The 18891-nt window shown below is 41.7% G+C and overlaps 1 protein-coding gene across 2 annotated transcripts in view; it reads right to left on the bottom strand.

The window, feature by feature from the left end:
* The window catches only part of PTPRB (protein tyrosine phosphatase receptor type B), a 106612-nt gene that overhangs the window by 48367 nt on the left and 39354 nt on the right, over positions 1 to 18891 (bottom strand). For both annotated transcript variants that reach the window (XM_058557631.1, XM_058557630.1), the window contains 7 exons: positions 17741 to 18016; positions 16407 to 16664; positions 14598 to 14861; positions 12559 to 12828; positions 10597 to 10857; positions 6002 to 6268; positions 2140 to 2403 (listed from right to left, as the gene is read on the bottom strand). In XM_058557631.1, coding sequence (XP_058413614.1) covers positions 2140 to 2403; positions 6002 to 6268; positions 10597 to 10857; positions 12559 to 12828; positions 14598 to 14861; positions 16407 to 16664; positions 17741 to 18016 — 1860 coding nt within the window. The remainder of the gene's footprint in view (positions 1 to 2139; positions 2404 to 6001; positions 6269 to 10596; positions 10858 to 12558; positions 12829 to 14597; positions 14862 to 16406; positions 16665 to 17740; positions 18017 to 18891) is intronic.

Raw genomic sequence — 18891 nt, 5'->3', positions numbered from 1 at the left:
ACTTTTCTTGACTTAAAAACCATCTTAGCACACGGCCTTGCAGTATGAAGGTCACGTGGACAGGAGGCATCCATGAACTGACGCCGAGGGAAAGCAAGTGGTTAGGGGTCAGATGACACATCCTTTAATTTCTGGCTATTTTTAGCCTCCAAGTTGATCAACATAAGACTCTGACATAAGCCTGCTTCATAAATGGAAATCTGCTTTTCAGATCTAAGTCATTATTGTGACTACCAGTATATAATCAGACTTTAAATCGTTCAGGGGTAGGGAATCTCTTTCTATCCCTGACTAGTACTCTCGGGACATGATGTAACAGCCAGGCTGAGCTCACTGCTGGTCAGCCGTGTGACCAGGACAAGCCACAGTTTCTCTCTGGGACTTTATCTTCAAAGGAGACAGGATGAGACCATCTACAGGCACTTTCAATGCCAGCATGCTGTAACAACGTAAATCAGTGGTTCTTAACGTTTTTCAGGTCACAGAAACTATGAGAATCTGATAAAGCCAGGCACTCTCTCCTCGAGGAAATGCACACACACCTTCTTTTCCCCAGCAACTTCAAGCACAAGTTCCTGAAGTCTACCATGGAGCATGGGGGGAAAACCCTGATCTGGGTGATTTCTGATGATTCTTTTATCCATCAGACATCTATTGGGTGCCTACGAGGCTCTGTGCTGGGTTATAGGGTGATGTCAGTTGTCCCAGATCCTCATGGAAAAACTGACATGTTTAAATGCAAATATCAACCTATAGCTCAGAGGAAAGGTTTGACAAAATGCTCATGTCAACCTGAAGCAGAAATCTCAGATGTAAACTCTAGCAAGCATAAGCATTTGGGAAAATGCTAAATGTCTAAATTCCGTTCTTTCCGGCACATGGAAGATCCAGCATTCATCACCTTTGCTAAGATTTTGCTCCCTAGTCCCAGGACCCTAAAGGTTCACATTTCACCTCGTGTGACAAGGGATGAACAGTGGTCTTGATCCACAGACCTTTTGGGAAGGACTTCAGCAGAGAACTTTGTAGGCTCTGGAGTCATTCAGAACTGGGTTCAAACCCAGGATCTGAGACAGACTGGCTGTTTACAAGTTACTTAACCTCTCTGAACCTTGGTGTCCTGATCTGTAAAATGGGAATAATTACAACCACCACCTCAACAAGGAGTTTTAAGGATTAAGTTACTTAACAAATGTAAAACCAGGGGCTAGCAAGCAAAAAGCATTCCTGAGACAGAAACATTGTTACCATGTTTGAATATACTAGGAATTCCAGCAATGAAAGTGGTGTTTATCTCAGTCTAAGGGTAACATGTGCTCACATAAGGAGTTTCTTGGGTAAAATATGAAGACAATGTAACAATTCCGTGATACAGTCGCCTTTAATCCCATCATCAGAGTTGGTGCAGACCTACGATGCCCCGCCCCTATCATCAGAGTTGGTGCAGACCTACGATGCCCACCCCTATCATCAGAGTTGGTGCAGACCTACGATGCCCCGCCCCTATCATCAGAGTTGGTGCAGACCTACGATGCCTGCCCCTATCATCAGAGTTGGTGCAGACCTACGATGCCCCGCCCTATCATCAGAGTTGGTGCAGACCTACGATGCCCACCCCTATCATCAGAGTTGGTGTAGACCTACGATGCCCGGCCCCTATCATCAGAGTTGGTGCAGATCATCAGAGTTGGTGCAAACCTATGATGCCTGCCCCTATCATTAGGGTTGGTGCAGATCTATGATGCCTGCCCCCATCATCAGAGTTGGTGCAGATCTATGATGCCCACTCCTATCATCAGAGTTGGTGCAGACCTACAATGCCTGGCCCCTATCATCAGAGTTGGTGCAGATCTATGATGCCCGCCCCTATCATCAGAGTTGGGGCAGATCTATGATGCCCGCCCCTATCATTAGGGTTGGTGCAGATCTATGATGCCTGCCCCTATCATCAGAGTTGGTGCAGATCTATGATGCCTGCCCCTGTCATCAGAGTTGGTGCAGATCTATGATGCCCGCCCCTATCATCAGAGTTGGTGCAGATCTACGATGCCCACCCCTATGATCAGAGCCGGTGCAGACTTATGATGCCCTGCCACATGGAGCTGGTTGGTATGGCGCCTGTACCCTCCATGGCCTCACCTGTCCGCTCTTGGCTGAAGGCATGACTTTCATACATGCCGCTCCTTGTGGTTATGGTCACGTTGTAGAGGCGGCCGGGGGTGAGGGAGCTGAAGGAGCATTCGCTGACAGACTTGGCAATAATGAGGGACTGGACCACCCTGCTGTCGTGGGAGAGGGTCACCACGTAGCTGTCCACATCTCCTGAAGCCGGTAACCAGGAAACGCTGAGGTAGTCATTACGGCCAGAGTTGTTCACCGTCACTCCACTCACACTCGAGGGGACTGTGGTTAAAAAGGGGGGAAATTTAAAAAGAAGACCGCAATCAGAAGTCTGAGTCTTCTACCATGGTCAGCTCAAACAGTGAGGACTCAGGATCGCCCAGGAGGTCACGGGGAGTGTGAGGGTTTCCCTTTAGCTTCCGGAAGCTGAGTGCTCTCGCGTCAGGAGGCTACCCAAAAGAAAGAGGCAGGAGGCCTTGTGGAGGCATCATAAACACAAGGATGCTGCTACTGCATCTTTATGGCGTTGCTGTTTGAAAAGTATTTTAAGTGGAGGCATTTTATGTGAGGGTGTCAGGAGTTCCCTCTGTGGGAAAGGGAACGAATGTTATACCATACAAAGGAATCAGCTCGAACCAAACTCATCAACAAGACAAAGATGTCTGAGGGGAGACGTGAAGGACGTGGTGGCTTTTCTAAAGGGCTTGGACTCTAGGACAGTTCCATCTTCTCGTGATGAAGTTATTCATTCCTGGGGAGTCTAATAAAACACAACTGGAGGGGTTGTTTTCTCTTGGCAAAGTATTTCCTGCCCTCTAGCGGCAAGAAATAAACCTAAACACCTCTCCTGGAAGGAACAAGTCTGGAAATTGGACCCACTGGGCAGAGAAAGCTGTTGTGATAAGGGGCTGTCTGATGCCGACCTCAATCACTTGCTTATTTCAATTGGGATGCCACAAACATTTACTGAGAACCTGCTATTTGCCAAGTACACAGCAATGGAAAAGACGTGGATGCCTTCAACGAGCTCCCTGGCTAGAAGCAGAGTCTGCAAATTCATCATTGTGGATTTGAGTAATAGTTGCACCATGTATCAGAAATAAGTGCACAGTAAATAGTCCTGCCACCAGTGAACATCAGAATAAAGCCCTATAGGACAGATGAACTGCACTACATTAGTTGATTATCTTCAGCTAAACATTTTCATACAATTGTCAATATCAGTGCATCACACATAACGAATGGGATTTGCCTAGCAGACCCCTGAGAATCCTTCTAATCTATTGTACTCTGACATTGTGATTTAAGCCCCAAAGTCTTCTTCACGCTTACAAACACTTACCCATCACCAAAAATTATAAACAGCACCCTACTGAAAAATTCTGCTGATGTTGTTCCATGTATATGGACATTTCCCAGATATAAAGTTGGACTTTTAGCCATAATATTTATGTATTGATCTTTTCTTTCCTTCCTTCCGTCTTCCTCCATCCTTCTAACTATCTGTACATCCCTTGGTTGCTCTTCAAAGAATTATGCTTGTTTTTCAAAACTGCTAGAAATATTTGCAACTACTAACATTTTATTAGAAAAAGATACAATTATCAAAAGTTTTGCCAAAAATATAAATTCACCTTTAAGAAAAAATAGATATAAAATTTTTTTGTTTTCCTTTAGAATGAGCATTTTCTCAGGTTAGAATTAGATTTGTTATGCATATCTGATACCTTTAATTTTAAATATGTTGCCACCTTATCTGGGCTGGGAGAGTTTATGTATGTGTTTCAACTTGGTGGAAATATAAGTGAATGAGAAAACTTTTCAAAATTATTTCAGCATTGACCAATATTTCAGCAATTTGAGTAGATGGTAATGATTATCAAGGCTTTAGCCATTGAATTTTTTACAATCTACTGTGTACAAAATTTACTAATCTGGGCATCTTTCAAAATCTCTAGTTACTGTGTTTCTGCAGTTGTACTCCATTTTTCTCCCTTCTAATGATAATGTCTGCACTCTTAATGTGTTTGAATAAAATAACTCATGCTTATATTTATCCATATTTTGCCCTTTCCTCAAAACTTTATGATCATTCTTCAAAGAACTTCTTGTCTCTTTTTTGTGTGCTTCTCTTACATAATGTGGGTCAAATACTGATACCTTTATTACAATTAAAATTCAGTATAAAAATTACAAGTCCACTGACTTCAAGTCATGTCAGATACCAAACTGTTTTACTCTATCACAAGAAGTTGGACAGCCCTGTGGTATTTGAAATGGGAATTAACCTGTGTGACAGAGTCTGGCTCGTTGCTCACCAATCCATTTCCTTTTCCTCTGGGACACGCAGCTAGACTGGATTTCTCAGCCTCTCCCACAGTTAGTGTGGCCATATGACTATGTTCCTGACAGTGGAATGTGGGTGGTGCTTACTTCTAGGACTGGTAATCGCCACTGCCCCCCGCCCCCAACTTCCACTCTCTGGAGAAATGGAGAGACCTCTGAGCACCCAGAGGAAGGAAGAACCACAGATGGTAGGAGCCTGGATCCTCGAATTACTGCTTGGAGAAGAACCAACCAACAGAGCTGTCCAGTCCGGAATACCCACATTGCACAGTTGTGTGAGCAGGAAATCAGTCAGTCTATCTGACTAACCCCACTGCAACCGACTAGGAAGTGGATGCAAGTTCTTCTCAAAGCCCCCTCAACTTTCTTGTTATTTCTCCTTCCGCACTCCGACACCCAGTGTCGGGGTGATTACTGGGGATGGATTAGAAGACGGAGGCTTAGAGAAATAAGTTAATGGCAGAGCTAGGACCAGAACCTCAGTTTCTTGATTCCCAAATGAAGCTTTTCAGTCCCCGACTCCCAATTATGCTACACTGATGGGTGGTGTCATGAACCACTGAGAGAGGAGAAAGAAGGTACCAGGAGGAAAGATGGGCATTAGAGTCAGCCACCACAGGATGACAGAAATGGGCGTTCCTCAGTGAGTTTTCACCAAGACTGTGGAATATCTTTTCAATGACTTAGTCACTCTTCTGGGAGAGTTAATGAAGTCAACGTTCCGTGGGTTCATGAAGTAGACGAGATTCATGATCTTGGAAAAGGACACAGCTTTGAAACCTGCAGCTGATACTCAGAATCTGAGCATTGGAGATACAGGGGGAGCCTGAAATCCAGCTTATCATAATCCTATGAAACTAAGTAGGCAAAGCCACCGAGCTGATGCTGAGTTCACTAACAATTATCAAAGTTTCTATTAGATTTATTTAACATTTTTTCTGCCTAAGAAGCTGGAACATACATTTTATATTGTTTGTGTACATTCTTTCTCTGTGTCATGTAGGAAATATGTACATATGACGTGTTTGCTTACTCAGCTCTCTGCCCTATTTGACTGTGAGCCCGTTAGGGTCGAGGAACATCCCTGAGATGGCAGAGAACACTTGTTTAATGTTGCTTATGAAAATATACATGATCTGGGAATTTTATTAACATAACTTTTGACCATAGGAGTTGGAAATCATTTCCTTTCTATGTCTTGAAACCAAGAATATGAAAAGGAGTAGAAGATTTAAAAAAAAAAAATCTCATTACTTGTTTACCTTAACCTGACATGAACAGGAAATCAGCTGAATGAGAGGATGAGCATAGGCATCGAATGACCATCACATCATCACAGACAGTTTCTCTAGGCTCTCACCCGTCCTCTGAGTTCCATTCCTGGGAGAGCAACATGTACCATCTGGATGGTATTGAAATGTGGCCTTTAGGAAGGTCAGAGATGGGTCTGTTGTTAGGATGTTTTAAAAATTCTAGGACACACTCTGGAGGCTCCATGTGCTCAGACTCTGTAGGTCCCAGACAGTCGTCTTACCTGTCCTCCCCTCCACGACCACCTGTCGGGAAGAGATCCCTCCGCTTACTGTGGTGACCACCACGGAGTAGAGGCTGCCCGGCTTGAGGGAGTGGAAGCTGTATTTGCTGGTCTCACTGGAGACACTTTCGTTTTTGATGACCACGTTTTCATGGATCAGTAGGACTTGGTAGAACTCTATGTCTCCCAGCGCCCTGGTCCAGTTAGTAAATAGACTGCTGATTGTCCCTTGGTTGGCCACATGCAAACCAGTCACTTGGGCAGGCACTAAGACACAGTGGACAGAGAGAAGAAAAAACAGATGACCAAGTGTCACCCTAAGGAAGTGTAACAGAAATGAGTCAAAAATGGAGACAGTCTTGAAAATGCTAGGATATATATATATTTTGCTATAGACTGTCTGCTCTATTTCCTGTGGCAAGTGGAGAACGACTCCCCATAGAGACTCTACCATTCTGGAAAAGCTACTTATACGGGAATCAAAATTATTTCAGATGCAAGGATGAGATACATGCCTATTAAGTAGTTTTGATTTTAAATTTTAAATAATGAAAGACTGCTATTTTTGAAGACTGCTTACTTAACGTGATTTTATCTGTTCCCACCCTGTGGGGACTCAAAGCCACGTGACAACCTGAGCCATGGTTGTTATGGGTGGTACTGGGAAATCTCTGCAACCTGACGATTAGGCTGCAGTCTAGAAAACTGGCTGATTCTTTACTGGCACCTTCTGGAGAGGACTATTACTATTTCATGAAAATACTACAATAATATGTTATATTATATAATAATAATAATAACTACTGAGTGCCCACTGTGTGCCAATTATGGGCTCTATGCTTTATAGAGATTATATTATTTGATACTCATTCAAAACTCTATAAAGTTGATTTCCTTATTGTCTTTACTGAAGAAGAAACTGAAGATCATAAAGTGTAAGTAACTTAGCCTATATCACGATGCCAACAAACAGTCAACCTGGGGTCCAAAGCCTGAACCTGTCTGACTTGTGAGCCCGTGCCCTTTTCCTGATTAGCAATTACTGTGATTTCTAACCTTCCCATTAACAAATCTTTTACACAGATCTTTAAGTTGGCACTTGATCAGCACACATCTTCTTTGTGCCTCTTCCCTGAACTAGGATAATCAAAGGGATTGAAACCTTGGTACAACCCTTCTCAGGATTTGTTGACTTTTGGATTAAGATACAAACATTTTTATTAAAAGATATTACTATACATGGTACAGAAGATTCAATTCTAATTCCAAATTTCATATGGAAAGCAAAGGAATCAATACGCCAAAACAATTTTGAAAAAGAAGAAAAAGTGGGAGGACTAAGATCATCTGATTTCAAGACTTACTAGAAAACCACAGCAATGAGGACAGCGCGGTGCTGGTGAAAGGATAGACCATAGATGGATGGAACAGAACTGAGAGTCTAGAAACAGATCAAAACATGCCCAGTCAACCGATTTTTTACAGAGATGCAAGGGCAATTCAGTGGAGAAAGGATAGTCCTTTCAACAAATAGGGCTGAAATTATTAAATGGCCATTTGCAAAGAAATAAGTCCTGACTCATATCGCACACATATGTAAAAATGAACTCAAAATGGATTATACATCTAAATTTAAAACCTAAAACTACAAAATTTCTGGGAGAAAATCTCTGTGACCTTGTGTTAGGCAAAGATTTCTTAGATATGACACCAAAGCATGATGCATGAAAGAAAAAATGATAAATTGATATTAAAATTAAAAACTTATTTTCTATGAGACACACTAACAAATTAATGAAAAGACAAGCCGCAGACTGGGAGAAAACATTGCAACACACATTTCTGACAAAGAACTTATATCTGGAATAAAGAATTCTCAAAACTCAAGGATAAGAAACAAACAACTCTATTAAAAAATGGGCAAAATGTTTGAAAATATATTCTTCCCCAAAGAAGATAATAGATGGTAAATAAGCATATGAAAAGATGCTCAAAACCATTAGTCATTAGGGAAAGACAAATTAAAACCACGTGAAATACTACTTACACACTTATGAAATTAAAGAAAAAAATCTGACAATACCAAGTGCTGCTGAGGATACGGAGGAACTGGAAGTCTCACACACTGCTGGTGCAAAAGCAAAATTCACAACCACTCTGGAAACCAGTCTGGTAGTTTCTACAAAGTTAAGCATACACTTACCATACGACCCTGCAATCTGAGTGATGGGATGATGAAAATGAGCTTAGGTCTTAAAGAATGCCTCAGATTTCCACTTCTGGCAGTATGGTGGGCTACATGCCAAGAAAGTCCCCCCAGTAAACACAACTACATGTGTTGGATGAAATATAAAAATGTAAATGTATGATTGAGTTGTCAAGAATGTAAGGAATTCTCAGAGACCCAAAAGTAAGTGATAGAGAGGTAATTCCATCACTGAAGCAGACTCATCTTAAGGGCATCTCTCAAACTTAAGCTTTGATGTTGTAGGTTTGCAGGATCTGTGAGACAGGAGGTAAAGGGTAGGGCTTTCCCAGGCTGAGGAGCCTCATAGGTGACCCTGCATAACATTGGATCCTGAAAGGTTCCACCCAAGTGTGAGCGAATAAACGTGCCCTCTCTACTCCCCACATCACCTCAGCCTCCACAGCACCAGGTGGAGAAGAAACACTTTCCATGGAGGATTCATAAGCTCAAAGCGGCTTCAGTGAGTGTGCAACCCAAATTCCTAAAACCTGATGATCAAAAACCTCAAGCTGACAATTTAGATTAAAAGAGTCCGGGTTGATAGTCGTCTTGTGCACATGAAAGAATCAAATGAAAACAAAATTCTCTCTGAAACTCACCTTTAAACATGGCCTCAAAGAAATCCCACAGAACAAAATTCCAAAATATATGAGTTTACAGTAAAAAGCACAAACATTTAAAGATGTACTGCACCATGAGCAAAAGGCAGTAGACTCAATAGACAACAGGACTGAACTCCCAAGGATTTCAGATTTGTAATGATCAGACACAGAATGTAAAATAAAAGTGGTCAGCTTGCTTATGGCAACAGAGCAGGGGAATGGGAATATGACTAAAGAGCGGCAGGGCACAAAACAGAGTTGGAAGAGAACCACGGAGAATGTTCAAAAGTGAAGAGCATAATGATTAAAATTTAAAACTCAATGGGTCGATTTAAAAGTAGATTAGCCAGAACCAAATAAAGAATTAATGAACTAAAACAAAGAACTGAGGAAATTATCCAGACTACAGCCCAGAGAGCAAATTCATGGAAAATATGAAATAAATATATTCTAGAATACCAGATACCAGAAGAGACAGGGAATGGAGAAAAGCCAAGAGCCAATATTAGAGAGTTAATGGCTGAGAATTTCCGGGATTGATGAAAGGTACTAATGTGCAAGCACAGAAATCTCAACAATCTCAAGCAGGGCAAACAAAAAGAAGTCTACACCGAGAGCATCACTTCGAGACAACAGATCACCAAGGGCAGACGGGAGACCTTAGAAGCAGTCATACAAACAGATCACCCACAGAGAAATAAAAATTAGGCTGACAGCCAACTTTTCAACAGCAACAATAAATGCCAGAAAGACGAGAATAATATCTTCAATGTGCTGAGAGAAAATAACTTCCAACATAGAATTGTAACCCAGGGAAAATACCTTTCAAGACTGAGAGCCATATAAAGACATACCCAGAAAAATGAAAGTGTAGAGAGTTTGTCTCTAAACTCGCTCAGTAAAGAAATTTGAAGAATGTTCTCCAGGGTGGAGGAAAGTCATCCCAGATGGAACTTCTGAGATACAGGAAGGAAAGAGGAGAACAAAGTGGTAAATTGCTGGGCCAATCCAAAGATACATCGACTGTATAAAACAATAATTATATTTCTTGTGGGATTAAAAAAGGAGAGAGAAATAAAACACAGGGCAACAATAGTATATAAATTGGAAAGGGGAGTCTTTGATGATGACCTTGCTTCCTATTTCATTGAGAAAATGAGAGTTATTGAAAGATAACTGCCCACCACCACATCCATCCATCACTGGTGTCTGCACCTATATGTTCTCTCTTTCCAGCTGGCCCTAAAGTTACAGCACTTATGCACCTTTCTAAAGACAATGCCTTCATTTTGCTCTAGATCCCAAGCCCTCTGCTTACTCACAGAATGACTGAAGCAATCCTTCCCTCTCTCTTTACATCATCACCATTCCTCTCTCTTCCAGAACATTCCTATCAACACAAAACATGCCGGTATTTCTTCTATCCTTAAAAAATAATCCTCCTTTCCAATATACTTCCTCTTTCAGATGCTGCCCTATTTCTCTGCTCTCCTTTGTAGCAAAACTCCTTGGAAAAGTTGTTCTCTGTTCTGTTTCAATTTTACCAAAATAAACCCAAACAAAGTAAAACAAAGGTACTAATAAAGACAAGAGCTAAAATTAGTAAAACAGAAAACGAACAATAGGAAGGATCCATTAAACAATGGCCAGAGCGTAATAGGCACTTAATGAACATTTACAAGTTGAATGTTGAACAATTCAGCAGACAGGATACTTTTAAAGCCTAAAATTTATAAAAAAATTACCTGTTCTTCCTTTTGTTGAAGATGAATTTTTTAAGTCCCCACTAATACTGGTGACTGTAGCTACGTATTTTCGCCCAGGCACCAGGTCACTAAAAGTGAATTCTTGGGCATCTCTGGGGAGCGACTTGTGGATGAGTAAAAGGTCTCTGTCAGCGAGTGAAATGATGTATTTCTCCCATTCTGCTGCAGGGGTCTGCCACGTGACACTCAGGGAGGTTTCATTGGCATGCTTGACACGAAGCTGGTGGACAGCCAGGGGGACTGAGGAGAAAACAAGGGAGACTTGGGTCACTGATCAATGCAGGTACACTCAAGTGCTCTGTAGAGAGCTGTTCTCCACCATCCACGGGAGCCTAGCATGTCTTTTCTGAACGCTCATGAGCATTAAGAACAAAAAGCTAATCACCAAAAACTTTGTTCATGTAACATAACCAGAAATAAGAATTCAAAACAATGCTACTGGAAAATACTTTACCGGGTCATTTAATTTTGACCACATATTACTTTATGAGTGTTTATCTCTTCATATGAATTCTATGATACAAAAACATTTAATTCAATCTTGCCATCCACCAAACACAGAAACCACAGGGAAAGGTCCACGCTTGAGTATTTAGGTGGAGTTAGGAGCATCTGGTACCCCCATAGCTTGGAAAGACCAACTGCTTCTTCCCTTCGTTTCTGAGGAGGGGTCACTGATGTGTTCATGAAAGGAAGAGTAACAACAGTATCTGATTTAAGGACTCCATTATCCAAAGAATTGAAATTGCTTCCATTTCTTTAAAAGGTTTTAGTATTACAATTTCTAGGAGACATTGTTAAGAGCAAAGCGTTGGTCCCACAAACAGCAGGGAAACCAAAGTATGCAAGAATTAAGTATGTAAAATTATATTGTGATTTTTGCATCAGAGAAATGTTCTATAATTCCATTCTAATTGAATCCCTAATCTCTATCTTCCTTCTTCAACAGAGTATATAGAAAAGAATTGGACTATTTAGATCAAAGCCTTCTTGAACTTGCCTTACTCCCCTAGGGATACAGTTTAAGAAAAGTTGTCCGGAGACTTATGTCGAGATGCTGAGAGCCCTACTGCCCTCCACTGTGTTCCCAGGTCATCTGAGGTGAGTGATGAAACGCTACAGAGGACTCAGATGCTTGTTCTGTGAAATTCTGAAAGTGGCTTGTTTTAAGCTTAAAGTCTGATCATCATCCGATGAGTATGAATATTTGGAAAACGAAGAGATTACTGGAAGACAGTTGGCAAGCTGAGGAGGCATCTTCCTTTTTGTTGACTTGCTTTTAGGAAGAACGTTGAGTTAATGTAGTTATTTCCTTATTATCAGGCAAGACTAAGAGAGAAGATGTTTGAATTTCACTCCAAGTATGGAGTATTCCCTGTCACGGGGATTTTCATAGACATGCTGAGCTCAGCAGGGCAACTCTCTTACTTGAAAGCTGAGGAAACAGACTCAGAGAGGCTGTGACTTGCCCAGGGAATTACGGTATAGTGGTGACCCCAGAATCCCAAACCACGTCTCAGCACGCTCATGCGCCCCCTCCCTAACACCTGGAGAGATGCCTCTCCACTTGCATAACCTCCTTGGTACCCGCAGTTCCCCCACCAGTCAACGTCAGGTCAAGGCAGTGCTTCTCTAGCTTGAGCACCAGCAAAGGCCGTCAACTACCTACTCTTGATGGAAAGATTCTCGGATTGTTTCCTTCCCATTCTTTTGGTGTTTAAAAAATGCCTTTCATTTATAAAATAATGGAGTTACTAGTGGAAGTGATTTTTAATGTTCTAATTTGACAAAATTAAACATTACAAACCTACTTCAGTCTGCAAGTCTACAATATCTCAAATTCAGGGAACACTGGGGGATGACACTGACGGTTCCCTGGGTCCCTGGGAGAGACACGAAATTAAGGTGTCATCAGTCATTAACACCTTGATATTTGCTCACCTGTTCTGCCATGGCAGCGCTTAGAATTCTTCAGATTTCCACTCTCAACGGTGACTTCCACCTCGTACTGTCTTCCCGGTGTGAGCCCCACGGCATCTAGGGCATAGTGCGTTTCCTGCTTTCCCACGGTGACGTTGAGGAGAACTGAAGAATCATTGAAGAGCAGGATACGATACTGCTCCCAGTCTCCAGCAGGGGGTGACCAACTCACCACTAGGGACCTCAGAGAACCATTGCTGTTCGCCTCCAGGTTCCCAACTTTCTCTGGAACTAAACGGTGAGATGATGTGAAAAGGAGACACTAAAAACTGAAAGTAAGGATACTCACTCACCTTTCACAGCAACAGCAGATAAGAGACCTGATAGCTGCAATTCAAAACATTTCTACCCCTCCTGATGTTTGGGAACTGCAAATGAGTGTTCTTTCCTCATTTTGGAGACATTTGACACTCAAGAAATGCACGCTAAAATCATTTCCGTAATATATCAGTAATGCGATCTTCTGTAACATTGTTGATAACCTAGCGATATGAGTGCTGTGTTTTATTGATCGCATACCAGCCCTAGAGACAATACTGATGTTGCTTCTAATGATGGTGACAACTTTGGAAGAGACTCTGGATGTTGTGGTCATGGAACATTCCCCTCTTTCTTTTCTAACTGAAGAGATTCCTCTTGCAGTATAGCTCCGATCTTATTATTCCTTTGCTCCAAAACATTCAAGGTTTCTCCATTAGCTACAGAATAAAACATCAAGCCCTTGGCATGGCATTTGTGGCTTTCCAAAATCAGACCCTATATCCTTCCAGTCTTAACTCTGACTACTGCCCCCCCTTTCCCCACTCTTGAACGCTGGCCTCCGGTCGCACGTTCTGCGGGCCTGTAAGTCTCCTGGCTCTTCTGGCTTGGCGCCTTTGCTGATATTATTCCTTCCACCTCAGATGCCTGTCCCTCTTTTCCCTTTTCACCTGCCAAGACCTTCACGTTTTTTTAGGTCCCAGTTAAAGGCCATTTCCTCCAGGAAGTCTTCGCTGATCTTCTGAAAGAGAATTTTGTTCTCTTTTCTTTCTGATCATATGGCTCTTATTGGGGATCTCTAATAGCACAGACGGTGGACTCGGAATCAGACCGCCTGGTTTAACCTTCAGCCCCACCACTTACTGGCTGGACGACCATGGACAAGTTATTTGACATCTCCGAATTATCTGTAAAATTGTGATAATAACAGGACCTCTCTCGTGGTTTTGCTGTGAGAACTAAACAAAATCATGGTGTACAGTGTTTAGTCAGGGCCTGACACATGGAAATATCAACACAATTACCATTATTAAAATGAACTATTTGTATTTTGTGTGTGTATAGTCTACATTTGTGTGATTAAAATGTAACTTCCTTAAAAGCAAGGGTCAGCAAAGCAAATATTACAGGATTTGTGGGTCACATACGGTCTCTGTCTCATATTTTTCTTTCATTTTCTTTTTATTTTTTAAAAATCCTTTAAAAATGTAAAACCACTCTTTGCTTGGGTCTATACAAAAACAGGTCACAGGCCACATTTGGCCAAAGGATGTAGACTGCTGAACTCTGCCATTTTAACAACTCCCAGAGCTCATTGTACAGTAATTTATACATAGAAGCCACAGGATAAATGTTTGGTGACATAAGTTAATAAAATAATTTATGGAAATCTTGGTTAAGTACTCACTGGCCCTCACATAAGAGCTGATCAGAAATGTTCTATTCATTAGTACCAATGTGAGTGCATTTATGCTACTTAAGCGATGTGACATGAAAGATCACAGGGCAGAGCCAGTCCCGGGATCACTCGAGAATCAATCTAAACACTTTTGCTTAAATAACTCAGATGAAGGAGGGAACCCTCTGCTTTACTCTGTACGTGGGACCCTGGCCCAGACACCCTCAGTCATGTAGACCGTGCTTCCCAGGTAGGGAAAGCAGTCTCTTCTCACTTATTTTGTCCTATCCTAAGACGGACCAGAGAGTGATTTGGGCAACGGAGGAATACTCTGGAGACTCACCTGTTCTGCCCACTGCTGCCTTCTGAGCAGACAGTTCACCAGAGACACAGCTGATGGTAACTTGATAAAGTCGTCCAGGGGTTAAGTCTTTAAATTGGGTTTCAGTAACCTGAGGTGCTAACATTCTGGATTCCTTGATGGTGCCTTGGTGAGACAGGGTAATGTTGTAGGAATCCACATTTCCAGAAGGTCTTTGCCACTTGACTTTCAGAGAGGTCGAAGTGCCATCATTTGCCACCCTCAGATTTGAGACTGCCATGGGGGCTAAGTGGGAAGAAAGGAAAAGAGACTAACTCAGGATGTCTTACCAGTCTTGTGGCGAAATTCTGACCTGTATTTTAATCCCTACAAGCCACACTCTGTGCTCAGGTGAAAACAACAACTTCACATGGCAAAAATAATGCTGCAAAACCAAAGAAGGACTGTCCGGCTAGTGGAAAGAGCACAAACTTGACAGTCAGGAGCCTGGTTCCGGCCCAGACCTGGGCAGCTCTGTCCATCTCACTGAGCACAGGAGTCCTTACTGGCAAATGAGGGATTCATCAAAAGACCCAAAATGGTCTCTGCCAGTTCCGAAATTCTTTAAGTGGAGCGCTCAAAGAAGTCTGTCATCCGCCTGATTTCTTCTTGCCTTTATGTGTTTAATAATGGTGAGCACACAATAACACATTGCCCAATTGATCGGCCATCACAAAATTCTGTGTGCAAAAGTACCTTATTTTTCATATTAAATCATGATAAAGTTAAAGCTGAAGAGTTGTGTCGTTATTACATCAAAGGAAAATCATGACAAAGGAGAGACACTTTGGTGAACATTTTTTCAACCTTCTGTCTGTGCTGTAATTTTGGGCCTCACTAACAGCATAATATAAATTGGCAACGTTTCATTAAAACAATCAGCATAGCACACTGATTTGCATAGGCCAGTCAGAATTGTAATTTGCTTTTGATATACATAAATACTTCTTAACACATATGGTACAGTTTTGTTGGGAATGTCTATACATCTTTGAGGTGTGATATGAAAGTTATGTAAATGTACAGGTGTCCCCAAATATCTTTCCCACCAACCTCCTATAGTTCCAGAACTCTCCCCATTAGAGTAATTTCTAAGGCACTATATATTTTAGAGTTTCTCCTAAAATTAGATAGCTTACCAAGAGAAGGGATTTATTAACACATTAGACCCACCAGAAGTGAGAATCCACTAGAATGTAAGCACCCTGGGGCAAAGACTTTGTCTCTCCGGGACGTTGTTATATCCACAATGCCTAGCATACGGTATGCACTCAACAAATACTGAATGAATGAACGAATGTGTCCATGAATTATTCATTAAAACTTGGTGCAGACTAGTCTATCTGGCCACGGTAAGCTGTGAGAACAGCTCCTGTAGTAGTGGGTCTCAGGACACACTGTATGGATAGAGGGGGTTGGAAATGGCTGTTTCACGGGAGTGGTCTTTGAATAGCACCGAGGGAAGTAATCCTACTTCATTGTGGGTGATGTCACAAGGCAGAGGATGCCTGTTTAAGAGAAGGAAGTAGGAACCCTTACCAAGGAGATGGGCATTCAGAAAGAGAAGCTGAGACTGTATCAGTGATTAACTTTGCTCCTTCAGAGTGTTGCAAAGGGCTGGCCTAAACTTTACAATGAAAGGGAATCCCTCTTTCTCTAAGTAGAAAAGTGGACATATATTAAGGCCCTCTATAACATATGAATTTCAATTTGTCCTATATAACCATTATTCAAATGATTTAATAAGTCTTATTGATCTGAATTCTTGTTCAGCTAGCTAGGGAGACTTACTGGTCCTGGCTGGTGTCCATCTGTAGCTCTGTAGCCCTGCAGCCTCGGTCACGATGGTGAGGTTGTACAGGTGGCCTGGCGTCAGGCTGTGAAAAGTGTAGGAAGTAGCGTGTCTATCCACCACACTGCCATGAACTAGGATCCTTTTATCCATTAGCATCAGCTGGTATCTTTCCACGTTCCCAGAGCCATGGGACCACGAAATCAGGAGTGAATTAGTTTTTGCTGAAATACCAATATCTTTCACCGGAGATGGCACTAGTGGGACAAAATGCATTTCCAAAGCATCATTCATAATTTCCTTATGGAAGATACAGACACATTTAATTCAAAATCACACATTCATTTATGCTTCTCTGTACATCCAACTTGTGTAATAACTGAATAAAAGAGCACTCTTGAGACTTTACTGGAACCTGGATGAATGCTCTGTTCAGAGTCCACAGCCTAAAGCTACTTCATCCATCACCTGCCTGTCTCCCGTCTTGAGAGTTGTTAATGTAGTTTTTGTTGATGAAGTATGATGTGGCATAGCAGTAAAAGGAAAAGAAAAAAAGAGAACTATAGAAGATGAAAGATGGAAAGAGAGAATAAAGCAGGGAGGAAATGAGGGAAGAATGAATGATGAGAAGGACAGGACTTTAGGGAAGGGGCATTGCATCAGAATGTGTGGGTGCACGCAAAGACTTGTTCCAAACACAGAGATATTTAGGAAATACCATGCCTCAATGTTGTGAGAAGAATATGCAGAGGAGGAAAACATTTAAGAAATAAGATTGATGGCACAAACTCAGAAAATGAGGCAGAAAATGCTGTTGCCTAAGATTTGAGTTAGAAGGGCTGTTAGGAAACATCTCCTTCATTTTGGAGAAAATTCTAGTCCCAGGGAAGTTCCATGACTCGTTCAAAATCACTCAGCAAGCTAGCAGCACAACCACACCATCTTATTTTCAGTCCAGTCTTCCCACTGCATGGCATAGCATTTATTTGTCTATCTATCCATCTATCATCTCTCTCTCTCTCTGTCTATCTTCTATCTATTTATCTATCTATCTATCTATCTATCTATCTATCTATCTATCATCTATCTACCATGTATCTATCTATCTATCCTCTATATCTATCTATCATCATCTGTCTATCATCTATCTACCTGTCTGTCTGTCTGTCTATCTATCTATCTATCTATCTATTTACTTATCTATCTACCTCTCTATCTAACTATCCATCTTTTTTTGGTCTAATGGCATTATTACTCCCATTTCTTAAATTTAATACAATTTCAAAAGGAGCACAGAATATTAAATACCCAACAATCTGTGGACAGGTCTTACCTGTTGATCCATTGGTGTAAATTGTCAAGGAACGTTTCTCTCCGGAGAAGGCTGTGATGGTGATATTGTATCTACTACCAGCAGTGAGGTTAGAAAACATGTATTCATTCCTTGAAGTACTTGCTTGGATTTTGGTCTCTTGTATCTTTTGGTTATCATCCAATAACTGCACTTCATACCAGGTGACTTTCCCAGAAGAAGGAGTCCACCAAACACGCAAGCTGGTCGAAGTCGTCTTCTCTTCAGTGACTTCAAACCTGGCGGGAGGTAGAGGATCTGCAAGGCAAATACCCAGAAAGAGAACGTGGCTTGAAGACTTCTGCAAATACCTGCTTCCCTTACTGTAATCCAGATCCACTTTCCTCAAAAACGTTAAGAATCTGCTGCCCATGAAAGACACTGCATTTTACTTCACTTCCAAACTTACCATTTTGTTTAAAAAAGAAACCCACTTAGCTACTAGTCTTATAAACTCCTTTTTTTTTTTGGTGAGGAAGATCGGCCCTGAGCTAACATCTGCTAATCCTCCTCTTTTTTTTTTTTTTTTTGCTGAGGAAGACTGGCCCTGGGCTAACATCCATGCCCATCTTCCTCTTTTATATGGGACGCGGCCACAGCATGGCTTGACAAGCGGTGCGTCTGTGCGCACCCAGATCCGAACCGGAAAACCCTGGGCCGCCGCAGCGGAGCGTGAGCACTTAACTGCTTGCGCCAACAGGCCGGCCCCTAAACTCCTTTTTTTGATAAAACTTTTTTGTTAACACAGGTCTGAGCTTGGACTTCCAAGTACCGTTATATTTTCTTTTGCTTGTAAGTTTAGCAAACTTTTCAAACATTGACAAGTATCCAGGCTCTGCTTGGATAAATACTGAAAATCTCAATAAAAAATATAGACATTAAGAAATAATTGTAAAATTTGTACTGAACTTTTTCTTTTTTAGGTTGTGGATTTGGGGAGTTAAGTACACATAACTTTGGGTTGTTTTTAGATATCAGAAAACCACAGAAGATACAGACATGATCAGGAGCCTAAGCTAGGTTTTCTCACCACAGCGAATTCTCCCAACAGCTGGGTTCCCCTAGACTTTCTACGTTTGAGTTCTGGGACACGGAGGAGCTGCCGGAGCCCCAGAGCAGGTAGGATGGGCTGG

The sequence above is a fragment of the Diceros bicornis genome, chromosome 17, assembly GCF_020826845.1.
Source record: "Diceros bicornis minor isolate mBicDic1 chromosome 17, mDicBic1.mat.cur, whole genome shotgun sequence".
Classification (NCBI taxonomy): domain Eukaryota; kingdom Metazoa; phylum Chordata; class Mammalia; order Perissodactyla; family Rhinocerotidae; genus Diceros; species Diceros bicornis.
This window is presented reverse-complemented; position numbering and strand designations above follow the sequence as displayed.